We start from the raw sequence: 19,899 nt of genomic DNA, 5'->3' as shown, positions 1-19,899 counted from the left end.
TACAGGAAGTTATGTTGACCTTACATACAGGACGTTATGTTGACCTTACATACAGGAAGTTATGTTGACCTTACATACAGGACGTTATGTTGACCTTACATACAGGACGTTATGTTGACCTTACATACAGGACGTTATGTTGACCTTACATACAGGACGTTATGTTGACCTTACATACAGGAAGTTATGTTGACCTTACATACAGGACGTTATGTTGACCTTACATACAGGACGTTATGTTGACCTTATAGGACGTTATGTTGACCTTATAGGACGTTATGTTGACCTTACATACAGGACGTTATGTTGACCTTACATACAGGACGTTATGTTGACCTTACATAAAGGACATTATGTTGACCTTACATACAGGACGTTATGTTGACCTTATAGGACGTTATGTTGACCTTACATACAGGAAGTTATGTTGACCTTACATACAGGACGTTATGTTGACCTTATAGGACGTTATGTTGACCTTACATACAGGAAGTTATGTTGACCTTACATACAGGACGTTATGTTGACCTTACATACAGGAAGTTATGTTGACCTTACACACAGGACGTTATGTTGACCTTATAGGACGTTATGTTGACCTTATAGGACGTTATGTTGACCTTACAGGACGTTATGTTGACCTTACATACAGGACGTTATGTTGACCTTACATACAGGACGTTATGTTGACCTTATAGGACGTTATGTTGACCTTACATACAGGACGTTATGTTGACCTTATACAGGACGTTATGTTGACCTTACATACAGGAAGTTATGTTGACCTTACATATGTTGACCTTACATACAGGACGTTATGTTGACCTTACATACAGGAAGTTATGTTGACCTTACATACAGGAAGTTATGTTGACCTTACATACAGGAAGTTATGTTGACCTTACATACAGGACGTTATGTTGACCTTACACACAGGACGTTATGTTGACCTTATAGGACGTTATGTTGACCTTACACACAGGACGTTATGTTGACCTTATAGGACGTTATGTTGACCTTACATACAGGACGTTATGTTGACCTTATAGGACGTTATGTTGACCTTACATACAGGAAGTTATGTTGACCTTACATACAGGACGTTATGTTGACCTTACATACAGGAAGTTATGTTGACCTTACATACAGGAAGTTATGTTGACCTTACATACAGGAAGTTATGTTGACCTTACATACAGGAAGTTATGTTGACCTTACATACAGGACGTTATGTTGACCTTACATACAGGACGTTATGTTGACCTTATAGGACGTTATGTTGACCTTACACACAGGACGTTATGTTGACCTTATAGGACGTTATGTTGACCTTACATACAGGACGTTATGTTGACCTTATAGGACGTTATGTTGACCTTACATACAGGAAGTTATGTTGACCTTACATACAGGACGTTATGTTGACCTTACATACAGGAAGTTATGTTGACCTTACATACAGGAAGTTATGTTGACCTTACATACAGGACGTTATGTTGACCTTATAGGACGTTATGTTGACCTTATAGGACATTATGTTGACCTTATAGGACATTATGTTGACCTTACACACAGGACGTTATGTTGACCTTATAGGACGTTATGTTGACCTTACATACAGGACGTTATGTTGACCTTACATACAGGACGTTATGTTGACCTTATAGGACGTTATGTTGACCTTATAGGACGTAATGTTGACCTTACATAGAGGACGTTATGTTGACCTTACATCCAGGAAGTTATGTTGACCTTACATACAGGACGTTATGTTGACCTTACATACAGGAAGTTATGTTGACCTTACATACAGGAAGTTATGTTGACCTTACATACAGGACGTTATGTTGACCTTACATACAGGAAGTTATGTTGACCTTATAGGACGTTATGTTGACCTTACAGGACGTTATGTTGACCTTATAGGACGTTATGTTGACCTTACACACAGGACGTTATGTTGACCTTATAGGACGTTATGTTGACCTTACAGGACGTTATGTTGACCTTATAGGACGTTATGTTGACCTTACATACAGGAAGTTATGTTGACCTTACATACAGGACGTTATGTTGACCTTACATACAGGACGTTATGTTGACCTTATAGGACGTTATGTTGACCTTATAGGACGTTATGTTGACCTTACATACAGGACGTTATGTTGACCTTACATACAGGACGTTATGTTGACCTTACATACAGGAAGTTATGTTGACCTTACATACAGGAAGTTATGTTGACCTTATAGGACGTTATGTTGACCTTATAGGACGTTATGTTGACCTTACATACAGGACGTTATGTTGACCTTACACACAGGACGTTATGTTGACCTTATAGGACGTTATGTTGACCTTACATACAGGAAGTTATGTTGACCTTACATACAGGACGTTATGTTGACCTTACACTCAGGACGTTATGTTGACCTTATAGGACGTTATGTTGACCTTATAGGACGTTATGTTGACCTTACATACAGGAAGTTATGTTGACCTTACATACAGGACGTTATGTTGACCTTATAGGACGTTATGTTGACCTTACATACAGGAAGTTATGTTGACCTTACACTCAGGAAGTTATGTTGACCTTACATACAGGACGTTATGTTGACCTTACATACAGGACGTTATGTTGACCTTACATACAGGAAGTTATGTTGACCTTACATACAGGACGTTATGTTGACCTTACATACAGGAAGTTATGTTGACCTTATAGGACGTTATGTTGACCTTATAGGACGTTATGTTGACCTTACATACAGGACGTTATGTTGACCTTACACACAGGACGTTATGTTGACCTTATAGGACGTTATGTTGACCTTACATACAGGAAGTTATGTTGACCTTATAGGACGTTATGTTGACCTTATAGGACGTTATGTTGACCTTATAGGACGTTATGTTGACCTTACATACAGGACGTTATGTTGACCTTACATCCAGGAAGTTATGTTGACCTTACATACAGGACGTTATGTTGACCTTACATACAGGACGTTATGTTGACCTTATAGGACGTTATGTTGACCTTATAGGACGTTATGTTGACCTTACATACAGGACGTTATGTTGACCTTACATACAGGACGTTATGTTGACCTTATAGGACGTTATGTTGACCTTACACACAGGACGTTATGTTGACCTTATAGGACGTTATGTTGACCTTACATACAGGAAGTTATGTTGACCTTATAGGACGTTATGTTGACCTTACAGGACGTTATGTTGACCTTATAGGACGTTATGTTGACCTTACATACAGGAAGTTATGTTGACCTTACATACAGGACGTTATGTTGACCTTATAGGACGTTATGTTGACCTTACATACAGGACGTTATGTTGACCTTACATATAGGAAGTTATGTTGACCTTACATACAGGAAGTTATGTTGACCTTATAGGACGTTATGTTGACCTTACACACAGGAAGTTATGTTGACCTTGCATACAGGACGTTATGTTGACCTTACATACAGGACGTTATGTTGACCTTACATACAGGAAGTTATGTTGACCTTACATACAGGAAGTTATGTTGACCTTATAGGACGTTATGTTGACCTTACACACAGGAAGTTATGTTGACCTTACATACAGGACGTTATGTTGACCTTACATACAGGACGTTATGTTGACCTTACATACAGGACGTTATGTTGACCTTACATACAGGAAGTTATGTTGACCTTACATACAGGAAGTTATGTTGACCTTACGTACAGGAAGTTATGTTGACCTTACATATAGGACATTATGTTGACCTTACGTACAGGAAGTTATGTTGACCTTACATACAGGACGTTATGTTGACCTTACATACAGGACGTTATGTTGACCTTATAGGACGTTATGTTGACCTTACATACAGGACGTTCTGTTGACCTTATAGGACGTTATGTTGACCTTACATACAGGTCGTTATGTTGATCTTATGTTGACCTTACATACACATGTTTTGGGGGGGAAATTATATTGTTTTATAATAATACAATTGCTCAGAGAAAGTGATTTTGATTAACAAGTTTAAAAAAATTCTCAAAAGTTAGACGTCAAAATGATTGAGACCCCTAAAGTAAAATAAAGTAGTGCTCTATTCCCAGCATCCTCTTTATCATGGGGGTCAAATGATTTAACCCCACGATACATGTACAGTATATGACCTTATATTTGACCTTTATTTGACCTTTGACCTATCCGCTCCCTCTCAGATCTGAACTTCTGCACGCACCACCGGCCGTGTGTGAACGGGGCGACCTGTATGAACACGGGTCAAGGCAGCTATACCTGTACCTGTCCCCCTGGGTTCACTGGGGTCAACTGTGAGCTGGAGCTGCAGGAGTGTGACAGCGACCCCTGCAGGAACGGAGGACTCTGCACGGTAAGCAGTGGTTCGATAGACATGTTCGAAGGGACAGCCCCTGTAGGAACGGAGAACTCTGCACCGTGAGTTAGTAAGCACTAGATGACCGCGCTAGACGGGACAATGCCTGCAGGAACGACCGTTAAGATGGCCCCCTACAAGTCACTAAATGCCCAGGCTAGAAGTGGCAATATTGTCAGAACTGATGAGCGGATGGGTACCCTATATATACAAAGTATGTGGACACCCCTTCAAATGACTGGATTCAGCTATTTCATTCGATCACACAGCCATGCAATCTCCATAGACAAACATTGTCACTAGAATGGCCTTACTGAAGAGGTCAGTGACTTTCAACGTGGCACCCTCATAGGATACAATGACATTCTAGATGATTCTGTGCTTCCAACTTTGTGGCAACAGTTTGGGGAAGGCCCTTTCCTGTTTCAGTTTGACAATGCCCCTGTGCACAAAGCGAGGTCCATACAGAAATGGTTTGTCGAGATCGGTGTGGATGAATTTGACTGATCTGCACAGAGCCCTGACCTCAACCCCATCGAACACCTTTGGGATGCTCTTTGGGATGCTCTCACTAATGCTCTTGTGGCTGAATGGAAGCAAGTCCCCACAGCAATGTTCCAACATCTAGTGGAAAGCCTTCCCAGAAGAGTGGAGGCTGTTATAGCAGCAATGTTCCAACATCTAGTGGAAAGCCTTCCCAGAAGAGTGGAGGCTGTTATAGCAGCAATGTTCCAACATCTAGTGGAAAGCCTTCCCAGAAGTGTGGAGGCTGTTATAGCAGCAATGTTCCAACATTTAGTGGAAAAGCCTTCCCAGCAGAGTGGAGGCTGTTATAGCAGCAATGTTCCAACATCTAGTGGAAAGCCTTCCCAGAAGTGTGGAGGCTGTTATAGCAGCAATGTTCCAACATCTAGTGGAAAGCCTTCCCAGCAGAGTGGAGGCTGTTATACCTGCAAAAGCAGGGACCAACTCCATATTGATGCTCAATAATTTGGAATGAGATGTTTAGACGAGCAGGGGTCAACATACTTTTGGTCATGTTATGTACTTAAAGGTACCAGGTTATAACTACACTGCCTGGACCAAGGTGGTTCACTAAATACCCTTAAAGGGACAATTAAAGGGGCAGAGTTAAATGCTCCTTTAAATACCCTTAAAGGGACATTTAAAAGGGCAGAGTTAAATGCTCCTTTAAATACCCTTAAAGGGACAATAGCAGAGTTATTGTCAGAAGTGACGTGAGAGGAAGGGGGAATGACTGCATTTTTGTTTTAGAAACGACTGTAATCCAATCTGTCTTGACCTCTAGATCTTAACTGTCTCCCTTTTCTAGAACCTGGATGTTGGCTACAGGTGTTCGTGTCCGCAAGGCTTCGAGGGTTCCCACTGTGAACACAGCCTGCTGACGTGTGCAGACTCCCCCTGCTTCCACAGCGGACAGTGCCATCAGAAGGACAGCGGGCGCAGCTACATCTGCAAGTGTCCTCCCGGATACACGGGACTCAACTGTGAGAAGAGAGTGGACAAGTGCACGTCTCTTCCCTGCGCCAACGGTATGCTACGGCCTCTTTCCACTCTCCCCTTCCTCTCCTCTCCACCCCCTCCCTGAAATCCTCAGGCAGGTTGGAAGTGTGTGATGGAACTACTATCTCTCTCCCCTCTCTCTTCTCTCTCCCCCCCTCCTCCCCTTCTTCCCTTCCCCTGAATTCCTCAGATAGGTTGGAAGTGTGTGATGGAACTACTACCTCTCCCCCCTCCTCCCCTTCTTCCCTCCCCCTGAAATCCTCAGGCATGTTGGAAGTGTGTGATGGAACTACTATCTCCCCCCCCCTGAATTCCCCTTGGGCCGGCGGTCTGGAAGCGTTATGGAACAACAGGAATCTGTGGGAACTGTGTGTCTATTGTGCTGGATGTCAACATGCGATGGCTTCCAGTCGGCTTCAAGGAATGTCACCCGATGCTGTTCATTCAGTCAAGCCTGTGTTCGAACAGAGGATGAAGGCAAATACTGTTAAATGGACCATGTATTAAATCCACTTGGGCTTGGTTCAGGGTGACCTTTTCAGAGACACTCTCATGCTTGTTGTGGTGCATGGATTTAGTGATGAAGGGAACGGCCGGGAATAATTCAGACTTGAGACTTCGTATCTAACGGTCACTGAGGCCTCAAGATGTGTAGTGTGAAGTCAGGGGGGAAAGGGAGATACCTAGTCAGACGTCCAACTGAATGTTTTCAACTGAAATGTGTCTTCCGCATCTTCGGAATCGGGGGGAGTGCGGGGGGGGAACAGTGGGTTAACTGCCTTAATCGACATCCCAGGGAACAGTGGGTTAACTGCCTTGCTCAGGGGAACAGTGGGTTAACTGCCTTGTTCAGGGGAACAGTGGGTTACCTGCCTTGCTCAGGGGAACAGTGGGTTAACTGCCTTGCTCAGGGGAACAGTGGATTAACTGCCTTGCTCAGGGGAACAGTGGGTTACCTGCCTTGCTCAGAGGCAGAATGACTTTTACCTTGTCAGCTCAGGGATTCAATCCGAAGTAGTGACGTGGTGTAGTGTGTAGTGTGTAGTGGTGTAGTTTATAGTGGTGTAGTTTATAGTGGTGTAGTTTGTAGTGGTGTAGTGGTGTAGTGGTGTAGTGTGTAGTGGTGTAGTGTGTAGCGGTGTAGTGTGTAGCGGTGTAGTGTGTGTAGCGGTGTAGTGTGTAGTGACGTAGTGTGTAGCGTGTAGTGGTGTAGTGTGTAGCGGTGTAGTGACGTAGTGGTGTAGTGTGTAGTGTGTAGCGGTGTAGTGCGTAGCGTGTAGTGTGTAGCGTGTAGTGGTGTAGTGTGTAGTGGTGTAGTGACGTAGTGTGTAGCGGTGTAGTGTGTAGTGACGTAGTGTGTAGCGGTGTAGTGTGTAGTGTGTAGCGACGTAGTGTGTAGCGGTGTAGTGACATAGTGTGTAGCGGTGTAGTGTGTAGCGGTGTAGTGTGTAGCGGTGTAGTGTGTAGCTGTGTAGTGTGTAGCGGTGTAGTGGTGTAGTGTGTAGCGGTGTAGTGTGTAGCGGTGTAGTGTGTAGCGGTGTAGTGTTGTAGTGTATAGTGGTGTAATGTGTAATGACGTAGTATGTAGTGGTGTAGTGTGTAGTGGTGTAGTGTGTAGTGGTGTATTGTATAGTGGTGTAGTGTGTAGTGGTGTAGTGTGTAATATGTAGTGGTGTGGTGTAGTGTGTAGTGGTGTAGTGTATAGTGGTGTAGTGTGTAGTGGTGTAGTGTGTGGTGGTGTAGTGTGTGGTGGTGTAGTGTGTGGTGGTGTAGTGTGTGGTGGTGTAGTGTGTGGTGGTGTAGTGTGTGGTGGTGTAGTGTGTGGTGGTGTAGTGTGTGGTGGTGTAGTGTATAGTGGTGTAGTGTGTAGTGTTGAGGTGTATAGTAACGTAGTATGTAGTGGTGTAGTGTGGTGACGTAGTGTGTGGTGTGTAGTGGTGTAGTGTGTAGTGGTGTAGTGTGTAGTGGTGTAGTGTGTAGTGTTGCAGTGGTGCAGTGTGTAGTGACGTAGTTTTGTAGTGTGTAGTGGTGTAGTGTGTAGTGGTGTAGTGTGTAGTGTTGTAGTGGTGTAGTGTTGTAGTGGTGTAGTGTTGTAGTGGTGCAGTGTGTAGTGACGTAGTTTTGTAGTATATAGTGGTGTAGTGTGTAGTGGTGTAGTGTATAGTGGTGTAGTGTGTAGTGACGTAGTTTTGTAGTGTGTAGTTACGTAGTGGTGTAGTGGGAAGTAGTGACTGTTTCTGGACAGGGCCTATTGTGTGTGTCTGCATGCCTGTTCTCTTCCCCCAAGACCCTGACCCCTGAACCCCTGTGTCTCTCTCTCCAGGCGGTCTGTGTTTGATCCACGGTGGCGTGCGTCTGTGTAGCTGTCGCTCCGGTTTCACCGGCCAGCGCTGCGAGATCAACATCAACGAGTGTGCCGGGAACCCCTGCGCCAACGGAGGGACCTGCCTGGACCGCATCAACGACTACACCTGTCACTGCCCCCCGGGGTACGCCGGCCGAAACTGCGACCGCGGCCTGGACGAGTGCTCCATCCACCCCTGTCTTAACAGAGGGCTCTGCACCGGGGGAGGGGGGCCGGGGAAACCCCCCACCACCTGTATCTGTCCCGTCGGCTTTACCGGATCACGCTGCCAGTTCTTTGCTGTGACCCTGCCGGTGGGTGGGGAGAGGATCAATGGAGAGAGCCAAGATGGCTTCCAGTGGGCGGCAGTTTCCTTGGCTGTAGGGCTGGTTGCATTACTGGTGCTGCTATGCATGGTTGGGCTGGCTCTACGGCACATCCACAGGCGGACCGGCAGGGACAGGGGAGATGGGGAGACCATGAACAACAACCTATCAGATGTACAGAGGGATAACCTAATCCCCGCCTCCCAGCTGAAGAACACCAATCAGAAGGTTGGACTGGAGGTGGACTGCGAATCAGAGAAGTCAAACTTCATCCATAAGAACTATCAATTGGACTTGTATAGTAACGCAAAGTCGAAGGAGTTGAAGGATGATACTTTGCAAGAGGATAGAAGCAAAAGTCATGTGATCTATGACACGTGTTTAGAAGAGAAAATACCTCTGAGTAGAATGTACAGGTAAGAAAACCATTCTTGTTGTTGTCTAAATTAAGCTTTTCGATGAGTTTTATCTTGATTCTGAAATGTTAGACCACATCTGCAAACATGAAGAACGAGCCAACTGCTTCTGCAATGACACATTGAGACATAGGCTACTAACAGCTCTATACTTACAGCTCTATACTTACAGCTCTACACTAACAGCTCTACACTTACAGCTCTACACTTACAGCTCTACACTTACAGCTCGAGGAAACTGTTTCAGTACAGCTCTATACTTACAGCTCTATACTTACAGCTCTGGGAAACTGTTTCAGTACAGCTCTATACTTACAGCTCTATACTTACAGCTCTGGGAAACTGTTTCAGTACAGCTCTATACTTACAGCTCTATACTTACAGCTCTATACTTACAGCTCTATACTTACAGCTCTATACTTACAGCTCGAGGAAACTGTTTCAGTACAGCTCTATACTTACAGCTCTATACTTACAACTCTATACTTACAGCTCTATACTTACAGCTCTATACTTACAACTCAAGGAAACTGTTTCAGTACAGCTCTATACTTACAGCTCTATACTTACAGCTCTATACTTACAGCTCTATACTTACAGCTCGAGGAAACTGTTTCAGTACAGCTCTATACTTACAGCTCTATACTTACAGCTCTATACTTACAGCTCTGGGAAACTGTTTCAGTACAGCTCTATACTTACAGCTCTGGGAAACTGTTTCAGTACAGCTCTATACTTACAGCCGTAGTTCAATATGTGTAAAACGTAAAGGCCATTCTATGGGCTCTACATCTTTTCTGAAACCCCCACCCACCCACCAACACACACACCCACTCATTCACCCACTCACTCACCCACTCATTCACCCATCCACCCACTCATTCACCCACCCACTCATTCACCCACCCACACACCCACCCACTCATTCACCCACCCACACATTCACCCACCCACTCACCCACCCATTCACCCACCCACACACCCACTTCACCCACCCACCAACACACACACCCACTCACTCACCCACTCATTCACCCACCCACTCATTCACACACCCACCCACCCACTCATTTACCCACCCACACACCCACCCATTTACCCACCCACCCACCCACTCATTCACCCACCCACCCACACACCCACTCATTCACCCACCCACCCACCCACTCATTCACCCACCCAAACACCCACCCACACACCCACACACTAATTCACCCACCCACCAACACGCACACCTACTCACACACCCACTCACTCACCCACACCCACCCACCCACTCATTCACACACCCACCCACTCATTCACACACCCACCCACCCACTCATTCACACACCCACTCACCCACTCATTCACACACCCACTCATTCACCCACCCACACACCCACTCACCCACCCACTCACCCACCCACTCACTCATTAATATATTTGACTGTTGCTGAGCCATACTCCCCTCCCCGGTCTCTCTGTGTGTTGAAGGGTGATTGTACAGAAGTGGTAATTGGGGGTGGCAAACAAAAAAACGTCTGGTTATTTTATCCAAACTTTCATCACAGGTGTTACAGGACATGTCAGGTAGATACTTCTAGATACTTCTACGTCTATATACCTCACACATGCTCACTACCTAAACAGTGGAAAAGTCTCAGTAAAGGTAGAACCATACACAGTAGTAATCATTTTGATTAACTTTGTGTTACAGTTAACTTTTTTTTGTATGTTATTTGTATACCAAAACTGATTCTAAAAATCCTTTAAATTGAATTGAGAGAAATAATATCTCTATTTTTCTGTTAAAATGTTCAATGTTTATTGTATGAATCTGAAACTTGTGGATTGATTGAATTATGCATCTTAATGATGTTTCAATGTTCAAAATTGTTCAAATTCTTTACCTACTTTTATTTTGTTCAAAATAACAGGCATAGATATACATAGATATACATAGACTTTATATGGATATAACTAATTTTACTATAGATGTTGAGTTTATGGGGCTGCCACCATTTTAAAGTTGCCGACTTGTTGGAAGTGGTCAGCCAATGATCAGAGAGTATTGTCTTCTTCAAATTGGATTGCCTATGGCTGGTAAACCAAAAAACAAAGGTCATATCCTAGAGCCAAGATCTATACCAGGACATTGGTCCCAAGATCAAACCCAGTGAGTTGACACTATGACAAGTTAAAACTTCTTGTGACTCTCAAACCCGGGTCCGGGAGCGTAATCAATCAGACCAAATGTATGTTGTTTATAGACCAAGACCACTGATCCAGAGTCCAGAGGTCGTTGCTTCAATTTTAAGAAAGTAAAGTAGAGTAAGCTTGAGTACAGTACAGTAGAGTACAGTAGAGTAGAGTAGAGTAGGGTAGAGTAGGGTACAGTAGAGTACAGTAGGGTACAGTAGGGTAGAGTAGGGTAGAGTAGAGTACAGTAGAGTTGGGTAGAGTAGAGTAGGGTAGAGTAGAGTAGGGTACAGTAGAGTACAGTAGAGTACAGTACAGTAGGGTAGAGTACAGTAGGGTAGAGTACAGTAGGGTAGAGTACAGTAGGGTAGAGTACAGTAGGGTAGAGTGCAGTAGGGTAGAGTGCAGTAGAGTAGAGTGCAGTAGAGTAGAGTGCAGTAGGGTAGAGTAGAGTAGGGTACAGTAGAGTAGGGTAGAGTAGGGTAGAGTAGGGTAGAGTAGGGTAGAGTAGGGTAGAGTAGGGTAGAGTAGAGTAGAGTAGAGTACAGTAGAGTACAGTAGAGTACAGTGGGGTACAGTAGAGTAGGGTACAGTAGAGTACAGTAGGGTAGAGTAGGGTACAGTAGAGTACAGTAGGGTAGAGTAGGGTACAGTAGGGTAGAGTAGAGTAGAGTACAGTAGAGTAGGGTACAGTAGAGTAGAGTAGGGTAGAGTAGGGTACAGTACAGTAGAGTACAGTAGGGTACAGTAGAGTAGAGTAGGGTACAGTAGGGTACAGTAGGGTACAGTAGAGTAGAGTAGGGTAGAGTACAGTACAGTAGAGTAGGGTAGGGTAGAGTAGAGTAGAGTATGGTACAGTAGAGTAGAGTAGGGTACAGTAGAGTAGGGTAGGGCAGAGTAGAGTACAGTAGGGTACAGTAGGGTAGAGTACAGTAGGGTAGAGTAGAGTAGAGTAGAGTACAGTAGAGTAGGGTAGGGTACAGTAGGGTAGAGTACAGTAGGGTAGAGTAGGGTACAGTAGAGTACAGTAGGGTAGAGTAGATACAGTAGGTAGAGTAGAGTACAGTAGGGTAGAGTACAGTAGAGTACAGTAGAGTAGAGTAGGGTACAGTAGAGTAGGGTAGAGTACAGTACAGTAGGGTAGGGTAGAGTAGGGTACAGTAGAGTAGAGTAGAGCAGTACAGTAGAGTAGGGTAGGGCAGAGTAGAGTGCAGTAGGGTACAGTAGGGTAGAGTAGAGTAGGGTACAGTAGAGTAGGGTAGGGTAGTGTAGAGTAGAGTAGGGTAGAGTACAGTGCAGTAGAGTAGGGTAGAGTAGGGTACAGTAGAGTAGGGTACAGTAGAGTAGGGTACAGTAGAGTAGGGTACAGTAGAGTAGAGTAGGGTACAGTACAGTAGAGTAGGGTACAGTAGAGTACAGTAGGGTACAGTAGAGTAGGGTACAGTAGAGTAGGGTAGAGTAGAGTAGAGTAGAGTAGGGTACAGTAGAGTAGGGTACAGTACAGTAGGGTACAGTAGAGTAGAGTAGGGTACAGTAGAGTAGGGTACAGTAGAGTAGGGTACAGTAGAGTAGGGTACAGTAGAGTAGGGTACAGTAGAGTACAGTAGGGTACAGTAGAGTAGGGTAGAGTAGAGTAGTGTAGAGTAGAGTACAGTGGGGTAGAGTACAGTAGAGTAGGGTACAGTAGAGTAGGGTTAGGGTACAGTAGAGTAGGGAACAGTAGAGTAGGGTACGGTACAGTAGGGTAGGGTACAGTAGAGTAGGGTACAGTAGAGTAGGGTACAGTAGAGTACAGTGGGGTAGAGTACAGTAGAGTAGGGTACAGTAGAGTAGAATTAGGGTATAGTAGAGTAGTGTACAGTAGGGTACAGTAGAGTAGAGTACAGTAGAGTGTATTGGAATAGGGTACAGTAGAGTAGGGTACAGTAGAGTATTGGAATAGGGTACAGTAGAGTAGGGTACAATAGAGTAGCGTAGAGTGTATTGGAATGGGGTACAGTAGAGTAGGGTACAGTAAAGTAGGGTAGAGTAGAGGAGGGTACAGTAGAGTAGGGTACAGCACAGTAGAGGAGGGTACAGTAGAGTATAGGTGGGTACAGTGGAGTAGAGTAGGGTACAGTATAATAGTGTACAGTAGAGCGTACAGTATAATTGGGTAGAGTAGGGTACAGTATAATAGTGTACAGTAGAGGGTACAGTATAATTGGGTAGAGTAGGGTACAGTATAATATATACAGTAGAGGGTACAGTATAATTGGGTAGAGTAGGGTACAGTATAATAGGGTATAATTGAGTAGAGTAGGGTACAGTATAATAGGGTACAGTAGAGTAGAGTAGGGTACAGTATAATATGGTACAGTAGAGTATGGCACAATGGAGTAGGGTTCAGTGGATTACAGTAAGGTAGGGTTCAGGAGAGTACAGTAAGGTAGGGTTCAGTGGATTACAGTAAGGTAGGGTTCAGGAGAGTACAGTAAGGTAGGGTTCAGGAGAGTACAGTAAGGTAGGGTTCAGTGGATTACAGTAAGGTAGGGCTCAGTGGATTACAGTAAAGTAGGGTTCAGTGGATTACAGTAAGGTAGGGTTCAGTGGATTACAGTAAGGTAGTGCTCAGTGGATTACAGTAAGGTAGGGTTCAGTGGATTACAGTAAGGTAGGGTTCAGTGGATTACAGTAAGGTAGGGTTCAGTGGAATACAGTAAAGTAGGGTTCAGTGGATTACAGTGAAAGGGGTTTCAGTGGATTACAGTAAGGTAGGGTTCAGGAGAGTACAGTAACGTAGGGTTCAGGAGAGTACAGTAAAGTAGGGCTCAGTGGATTACAGTAAGGTAGGGTTCAGTGGATTACAGTAAGGTAGGGTTCAGTGGAGTACAGTAAGGTAGGGTTCAGTGGAGTACAGTAAGGTAGGGTTCAGTGGAATACAGTAAAGTAGGGTTCAGTGGATTACAGTAAAGGGGTTTCAGTGGATTACAGTGGATTACAGTGAAAGGGGTTTCAGTGGATTACAGTAAGGTAGGGTTCAGTGGATTACAGTAAGGTAGGGTTCAGTGGATTACAGTAAGGTAGGGCTCAGTGGATTACAGTAAGGGAGACAGCCACCCGTGTGTAAACAATGACTTTGTACTATATTATCGTAACAATATGTTTTTTTCTTGTCTTGGATTGAATTAGAACATATCACAATGTAAATAATTGTCCTAAATTTGAGATTTTTTTGTAGTTATTATGGGATGGGATGGCCATTTTACACCTCTTCTGGAGAATCCCCCATTGATATGTTTTCCCTCTCTATACCGCTGTCTCCCTGTACATTCTTTCCCACCCCCATCAGTAGGATTCCCGATGCATTGCCTCGTTTGACCATATGCTTCTACTTTTAAAGGTGGACTGACTGAGTGTGTGTGTTGATTTATGGTGTTGCAGTGAAAAGTCGGAGTGTAGGATATCAACGATATGTTCCCCTCGAGACGCTCAGATCTACCAGTCCGTCTTTGTTATAGGAGAGGAGAGGAGGGCGTGCGTCATAGCAACAGAGGTAAGGATAAATACATGCCAAAAATTGTTTAAAAAAAAAAAATTTTCATCAGTACATATTTTCCCTCTACAGCGTTTCATATCACACTTATTTTCAATTACAAATGCTGTACATTTATTCTTGGTGATGTTATGTTTTTTTATTTTATAGATACACATTGTGGAAGTACTACATATTATGTTTCTTCAACATAAGCCAGGGAAATATCCTGTACTCCTATATGGCGTAATCATGTATGCCAAGTCAATATGGCGAAATAATCGTATATGGAAATGATCTCACTGAACTATAAAAGTGTATCAAATCACTGTTCTTCAAACTGACAATTTGATGGCCTGGAAAGGGGATACAGTGTACCAGAAACACACCCATTCACCCCACAGAGTTGGATCCCCTGGACTGCTCACGCTCTGCACGTGCTTCCGATACGTGTAAAGCTTTAGCGTTGCATAGTCTCGTGCTTGGAACACGTGCTTGATACGTTTTAAAGCTTCATTTTTTTGTCTCACAAGCCCTATGTTTTAACATAGAAGCGCTGAGTGTAATTGAAAGCAGGATGAGCCAAACACAAACATATAGCATACCCGTAAGAATAGATAACACAACTGTGCAGTTTCCCTGTTCATAGATCAAAATAAAAGAAGGTAATGTTCACTCACTGTTTTCCCCAGTTCCCACAGCTTGCCTCTAAGTCTTTTTCCTCTCTTCCTCCCCAGGTATAAGCTGCGAGGGGTATGAAGAAGAGAGGGAGCGATAGAGGAGAAACACAATCGAGGCAGAATTATTATTTTTTTTCTGGATTGTTTACAAAAAATCTGAGAAAAGACTGGAGACTGTTTCCGATGTCACCTTTTGATGTCAATGCCGATGTCAATGCTGATGTCACTGCCGACGTCACTGCTGATGTCACTGCCGACGTCACTGCTGATGTCGCTGCCGATGTCGCTGCCGATGTCACTGCCGATGTCACTGCCGATGTCACTGCCGATGTCACTGCCGATGTCGCTGCCGATGTCGCTGCCGATGTCGCTGCCGATGTCACTGTCACTGCCGACGTCACTGCCGACGTCACTGCCGACGTCACTGCCGACGTCAATGCTGCTCTGGAACACTTGAGAGATGGCGAGAGAGAGACGATGAGACAGAGACAGAGATGGACGAACCTCTCCTCTTCTCTGTAAACAAACTAATGAACACTAGCCTGAGAACTTTATCGACCGAGTGTTTGTATACAAAACGTGTACAGTAGCGGTCATGAACCTATTGACTTCTGGGAAAGCTTAAACAAATGTTTAAATCAACTGTTAAAATGGTTAAAAGACTGACTGAACTGCACAGAGTGTGGAAGGAACTGGTTGAATGTCAGCAAGCAAAACAACAAACTTGAACTGAACTCATCTGTCCTTGGCAGCAATGGAGGAGAGACTAGGTGAAACAGGACAAATGGCCAGAGCTCGTAGTTGACCCCTGACCTCTCAGTTGACCCCTGCCCGACCTAATCATGGGGACTTTGACAGCCAACTAATCAAAATGGAGGTGCCTGAGATAAAACTGATCCTTAACCCCTAGCCAGCATCATTCACCAGCTATGCAAGACCAGGTGGAGCCAACTCGCTGAAACTGACCAACCAACCGCAAACAACCGACTGACTAGTTGATGAAAACCACAAACTAACCACGACAAAACACTGAGAACGATGAATGTCTGACTGAACAAACAAAATAACGTCTCAACTGTCAATCACTCCGAACAAAACGCCTGGTCGGACTTTTCCAGACTTTTTCATTCCATGCAACTGGGTGAAAAGATGCGTCCCAAAATGACTAGAAGCCTAAACAAGAGTTTCAATGCTAAAACACTTGTCTCTTCACGGAGCACTTGAACACCGAAAAGAAAAAACAGGTGGGGAAAAAAATGTTTTTCCATCAACAGGAATTTGGAGGAGGAGGATACATCCCAAATGGAGTCCTATTCCCTATATAGTGCACTACTATAGACCAGAGCCCTATTCCCTATATAGTACACTACTATAGACCAGAGCCCTATTCCCTATATAGTGGTACTACTATAGACCAGAGTCCTATTCCCTATGTAGTGCACTACTATAGACCAGAGCCCTATTCCCTATATAGTGGTACTACTATAGACCAGAGCCCTATTCCCTATATAGTGGTACTACTATAGACCAGAGCCCTATTCCCTATATAGTGGTACTACTATAGACCAGAGCCCTGTTCCCTATATAGTGCACTACTTTAGACCAGAGCCCTATTCCCTATCTAGTGCACTACTATAGACCAGAGCCCTATTCCCTATATAGTGGTACTACTATAGACCAGAGCCCTATTCCCTATGTAGTGCACTACTATAGACCAGAGCCCTATTCCCTATATAGTGGTACTACTATAGACCAGAGCCCTATTCCCTATAGACTACTATAGACCAGAGCCCTATTCCCTATATAGTGGTACTACTATAGACCAGAGCCCTGTTCCCTATATAGTGCACTACTTTAGACCAGAGCCCTATTCCCTATCTAGTGCACTACTATAGACCAGAGCCCTATTCCCTATATAGTGGTACTACTATAGACCAGAGCCCTGTTCCCTATATAGTGCACTACTTTAGACCAGAGCCCTATTCCCTATCTAGTGCACTACTATAGACCAGAGCCCTATTCCCTATATAGTGCACTACTATAGACCAGAGCCCTATTCCCTATATAGTGGTACTACTATAGACCAGAGCCCTATTCCCTATATAGTGGTACTACTATAGACCAGAGCCCTATTCCCTATATAGTGCACTACTATAGACCAGAGCCCTATTCCCTATATAGTGGTACTACTATAGACCAGAGCCCTATTCCCTATATAGTGGTACTACTATAGACCAGAGCCCTATTCCCTATCTAGTGACCAGAGTCCTATTCCCTATAGACCAGAGCCCTATTCCCTATATAGTGCACTACTATAGACCATATCCCTATTCCCTATATAGTGGTACTACTATAGACCAGAGCCCTATTCCCTATATAGTGTACTACTATAGACCAGAGCCCTATTCCCTATATAGTGTGTGACTATAGACCAGAGCCCTAATCCCTATATAGTGCACTACTATAGACCAGAACCCTAATCCCTATATAGTGGTACTACTATAGACCAGAGCCCTATTCCCTATATAGTCACTACTATAGACCAGAGCCCTATTCCCTATATAGTGCACTACTATAGACCAGAACCCTAATCCCTATATAGTGGTACTACTATAGACCAGAGCCCTATTCCCTATATAGTCACTACTATAGACCAGAGCCCTATTCCCTGTATAGTCACTACTTTAGACCAGAGCCCTATTTCCTATATAGTGCACTACTATAGACCAGAGGCCTATTCCCTATATAGTGGTACTACTATAGATCACAACCCTTTGGCCTCCCAAGTGGCGCAGCGGTCTAAGTGCTAGAGTCGTCACAACAGATCTTGGTTCAATTCCAGGCTGTATCACTAACCGACCCAGCGTCGTCCGGGTTAAGGTTTGGCCGGGCGCAGGCCTTCATTGTAAAATAAGAATTTGTCCTTAACTGATTTGCCTAGATAAATAAAAACAATAATAAAAAAAGTAGTGCACTATTTAAGGAATAGGAGGTAATTTGGGAGGGAACCAAACAGCCCTGACATGAAGGCATATAGAAAGACCCTGTCATACCACTGCCTGCCTGCCTATAATTTCTTTGTGAAATTACAGAACCAATGTCTTTTTTTTCCCTTTTTTTTATGATTATTTCCAGAGTTTAATTTAAATATTGATTGACACAACTGCTCTTTATATGTTTTATAATATTATTTTGTATATAATGGATATTTATAAGGACAAAACTTCTGAGGAATAAAAATAATTTTTTCCTTCAATAAAACTGTTGTTCATTTTGATGCCGGTGAATGAAAAGTGAGATTAGTTTGGTGTTTTTTTAATAATGAAGAACTATAACTGATGCACAGGTATCCTAGTGGTTAGAGTGTAGGGACGGCAGGTATCCTAGTGGTTAGAGACAGGTATCCTAGTGGTTAGAGTGTAGGGACGGCAGGTATCCTAGTGGTTAGAGTGTAGGGATGACAGGTATCCTAGTGGTTAGTGTAGGGACAGGTATCCTAGTGGTTAGAGTGTAGGGACGACAGGTATCCTAGTGGTTAGAGTGTAGGGACGACAGGTATCCTAGTGGTTAGAGTGTAGGGATTGCAGGTATCCTAGTGGTTAGAGTGTAGGGATTGCAGGTATCCTAGTGGTTAGAGACAGGTAGCCTAGTGGTTAGAGTGTAGGGATGACAGGTATCCTAGTGGTTAGAGACAGGTATCCTAGTGGTTAGAGACAGGTATCCTAGTGGTTAGAGACAGGTATCCTAGTGGTTAGAGACAGGTATCCTAGTGGTTAGAGACCTAGTGGTTAGAGACAGGTATAGTGGTTAGAGTGTAGGGAAGGCAGGTATCCTAGTGGTTAGAGTGTAGGGATTGCAGGTATCCTAGTGGTTAGAGACCGTTAGTCAAGTGGTTAGAGTGTAGGGAAGGCAGGTATCCTAGTGGTTAGAGACAGGTATCCTAGTGGTTATAGTGTAGGGATGGCAGGTATCCTAGTGGTTAGAGACAGGTAGCCTAGTGATTAGAGTGTAGGGATGGCAGGTATCCTAGTGGTTAGCAGGTATCCTAGGGTTAGTGGTTAGAGACAGGTATCCTAGTGGTTAGAGTGTAGGGACGGCAGGTATCCTAGTGGTTAGAGTGTAGGGATTGCAGGTATCCTAGTGGTTAGAGACAGGTATCCTAGTGGTTAGAGTGTAGGGACGGCAGGTATCCTAGTGGTTAGAGACAGGTATCCTAGTGGTTAGAGTGTAGGGACGGCAGGTATCCTAGTGGTTAGAGACAGGTATCCTAGTGGTTAGAGTGTAGGGACGGCAGGTATCCTAGTGGTTAGAGACAGGTATACTAGTGGTTAGAGTGTAGGGATTGCAGGTATCCTCGTGGTTAGAGTGTAGGGATTGCAGGTATCCTAGTGGTTAGAGACAGGTAGCCTAGTGGTTAGAGTGTAGGGACGGATCCTAGTGGTTAGAGTGTAGGGACAGGTATCCTAGTGGTTAGAGACAGGTATCCTAGTGGTTAGAGACAGTTAGTCAAGT

General features: G+C 44.1%; 1 protein-coding gene across 1 annotated transcript in view; it reads left to right on the top strand.

The window, feature by feature from the left end:
• The window catches only part of LOC135506256 (delta-like protein 4), a 24,384-nt gene extending 8,640 nt beyond the window's left edge, over positions 1–15,744 (top strand). The window contains exons 7-11 of the mRNA XM_064925778.1: positions 4,230–4,399; positions 5,736–5,955; positions 8,250–9,012; positions 14,617–14,728; positions 15,445–15,744. Coding sequence (XP_064781850.1) covers positions 4,230–4,399; positions 5,736–5,955; positions 8,250–9,012; positions 14,617–14,728; positions 15,445–15,450 — 1,271 coding nt within the window. The 3' untranslated portion in view covers positions 15,451–15,744. The remainder of the gene's footprint in view (positions 1–4,229; positions 4,400–5,735; positions 5,956–8,249; positions 9,013–14,616; positions 14,729–15,444) is intronic.
• Positions 15,745–19,899: the final 4,155 nt, after the last annotated feature.

The sequence above is a fragment of the Oncorhynchus masou genome, chromosome 19 (assembly GCF_036934945.1).
Source record: "Oncorhynchus masou masou isolate Uvic2021 chromosome 19, UVic_Omas_1.1, whole genome shotgun sequence".
Classification (NCBI taxonomy): domain Eukaryota; kingdom Metazoa; phylum Chordata; class Actinopteri; order Salmoniformes; family Salmonidae; genus Oncorhynchus; species Oncorhynchus masou.
Note: the sequence above shows the minus strand (reverse complement) of the source record. Positions and strands in the feature narration are given on the sequence as shown.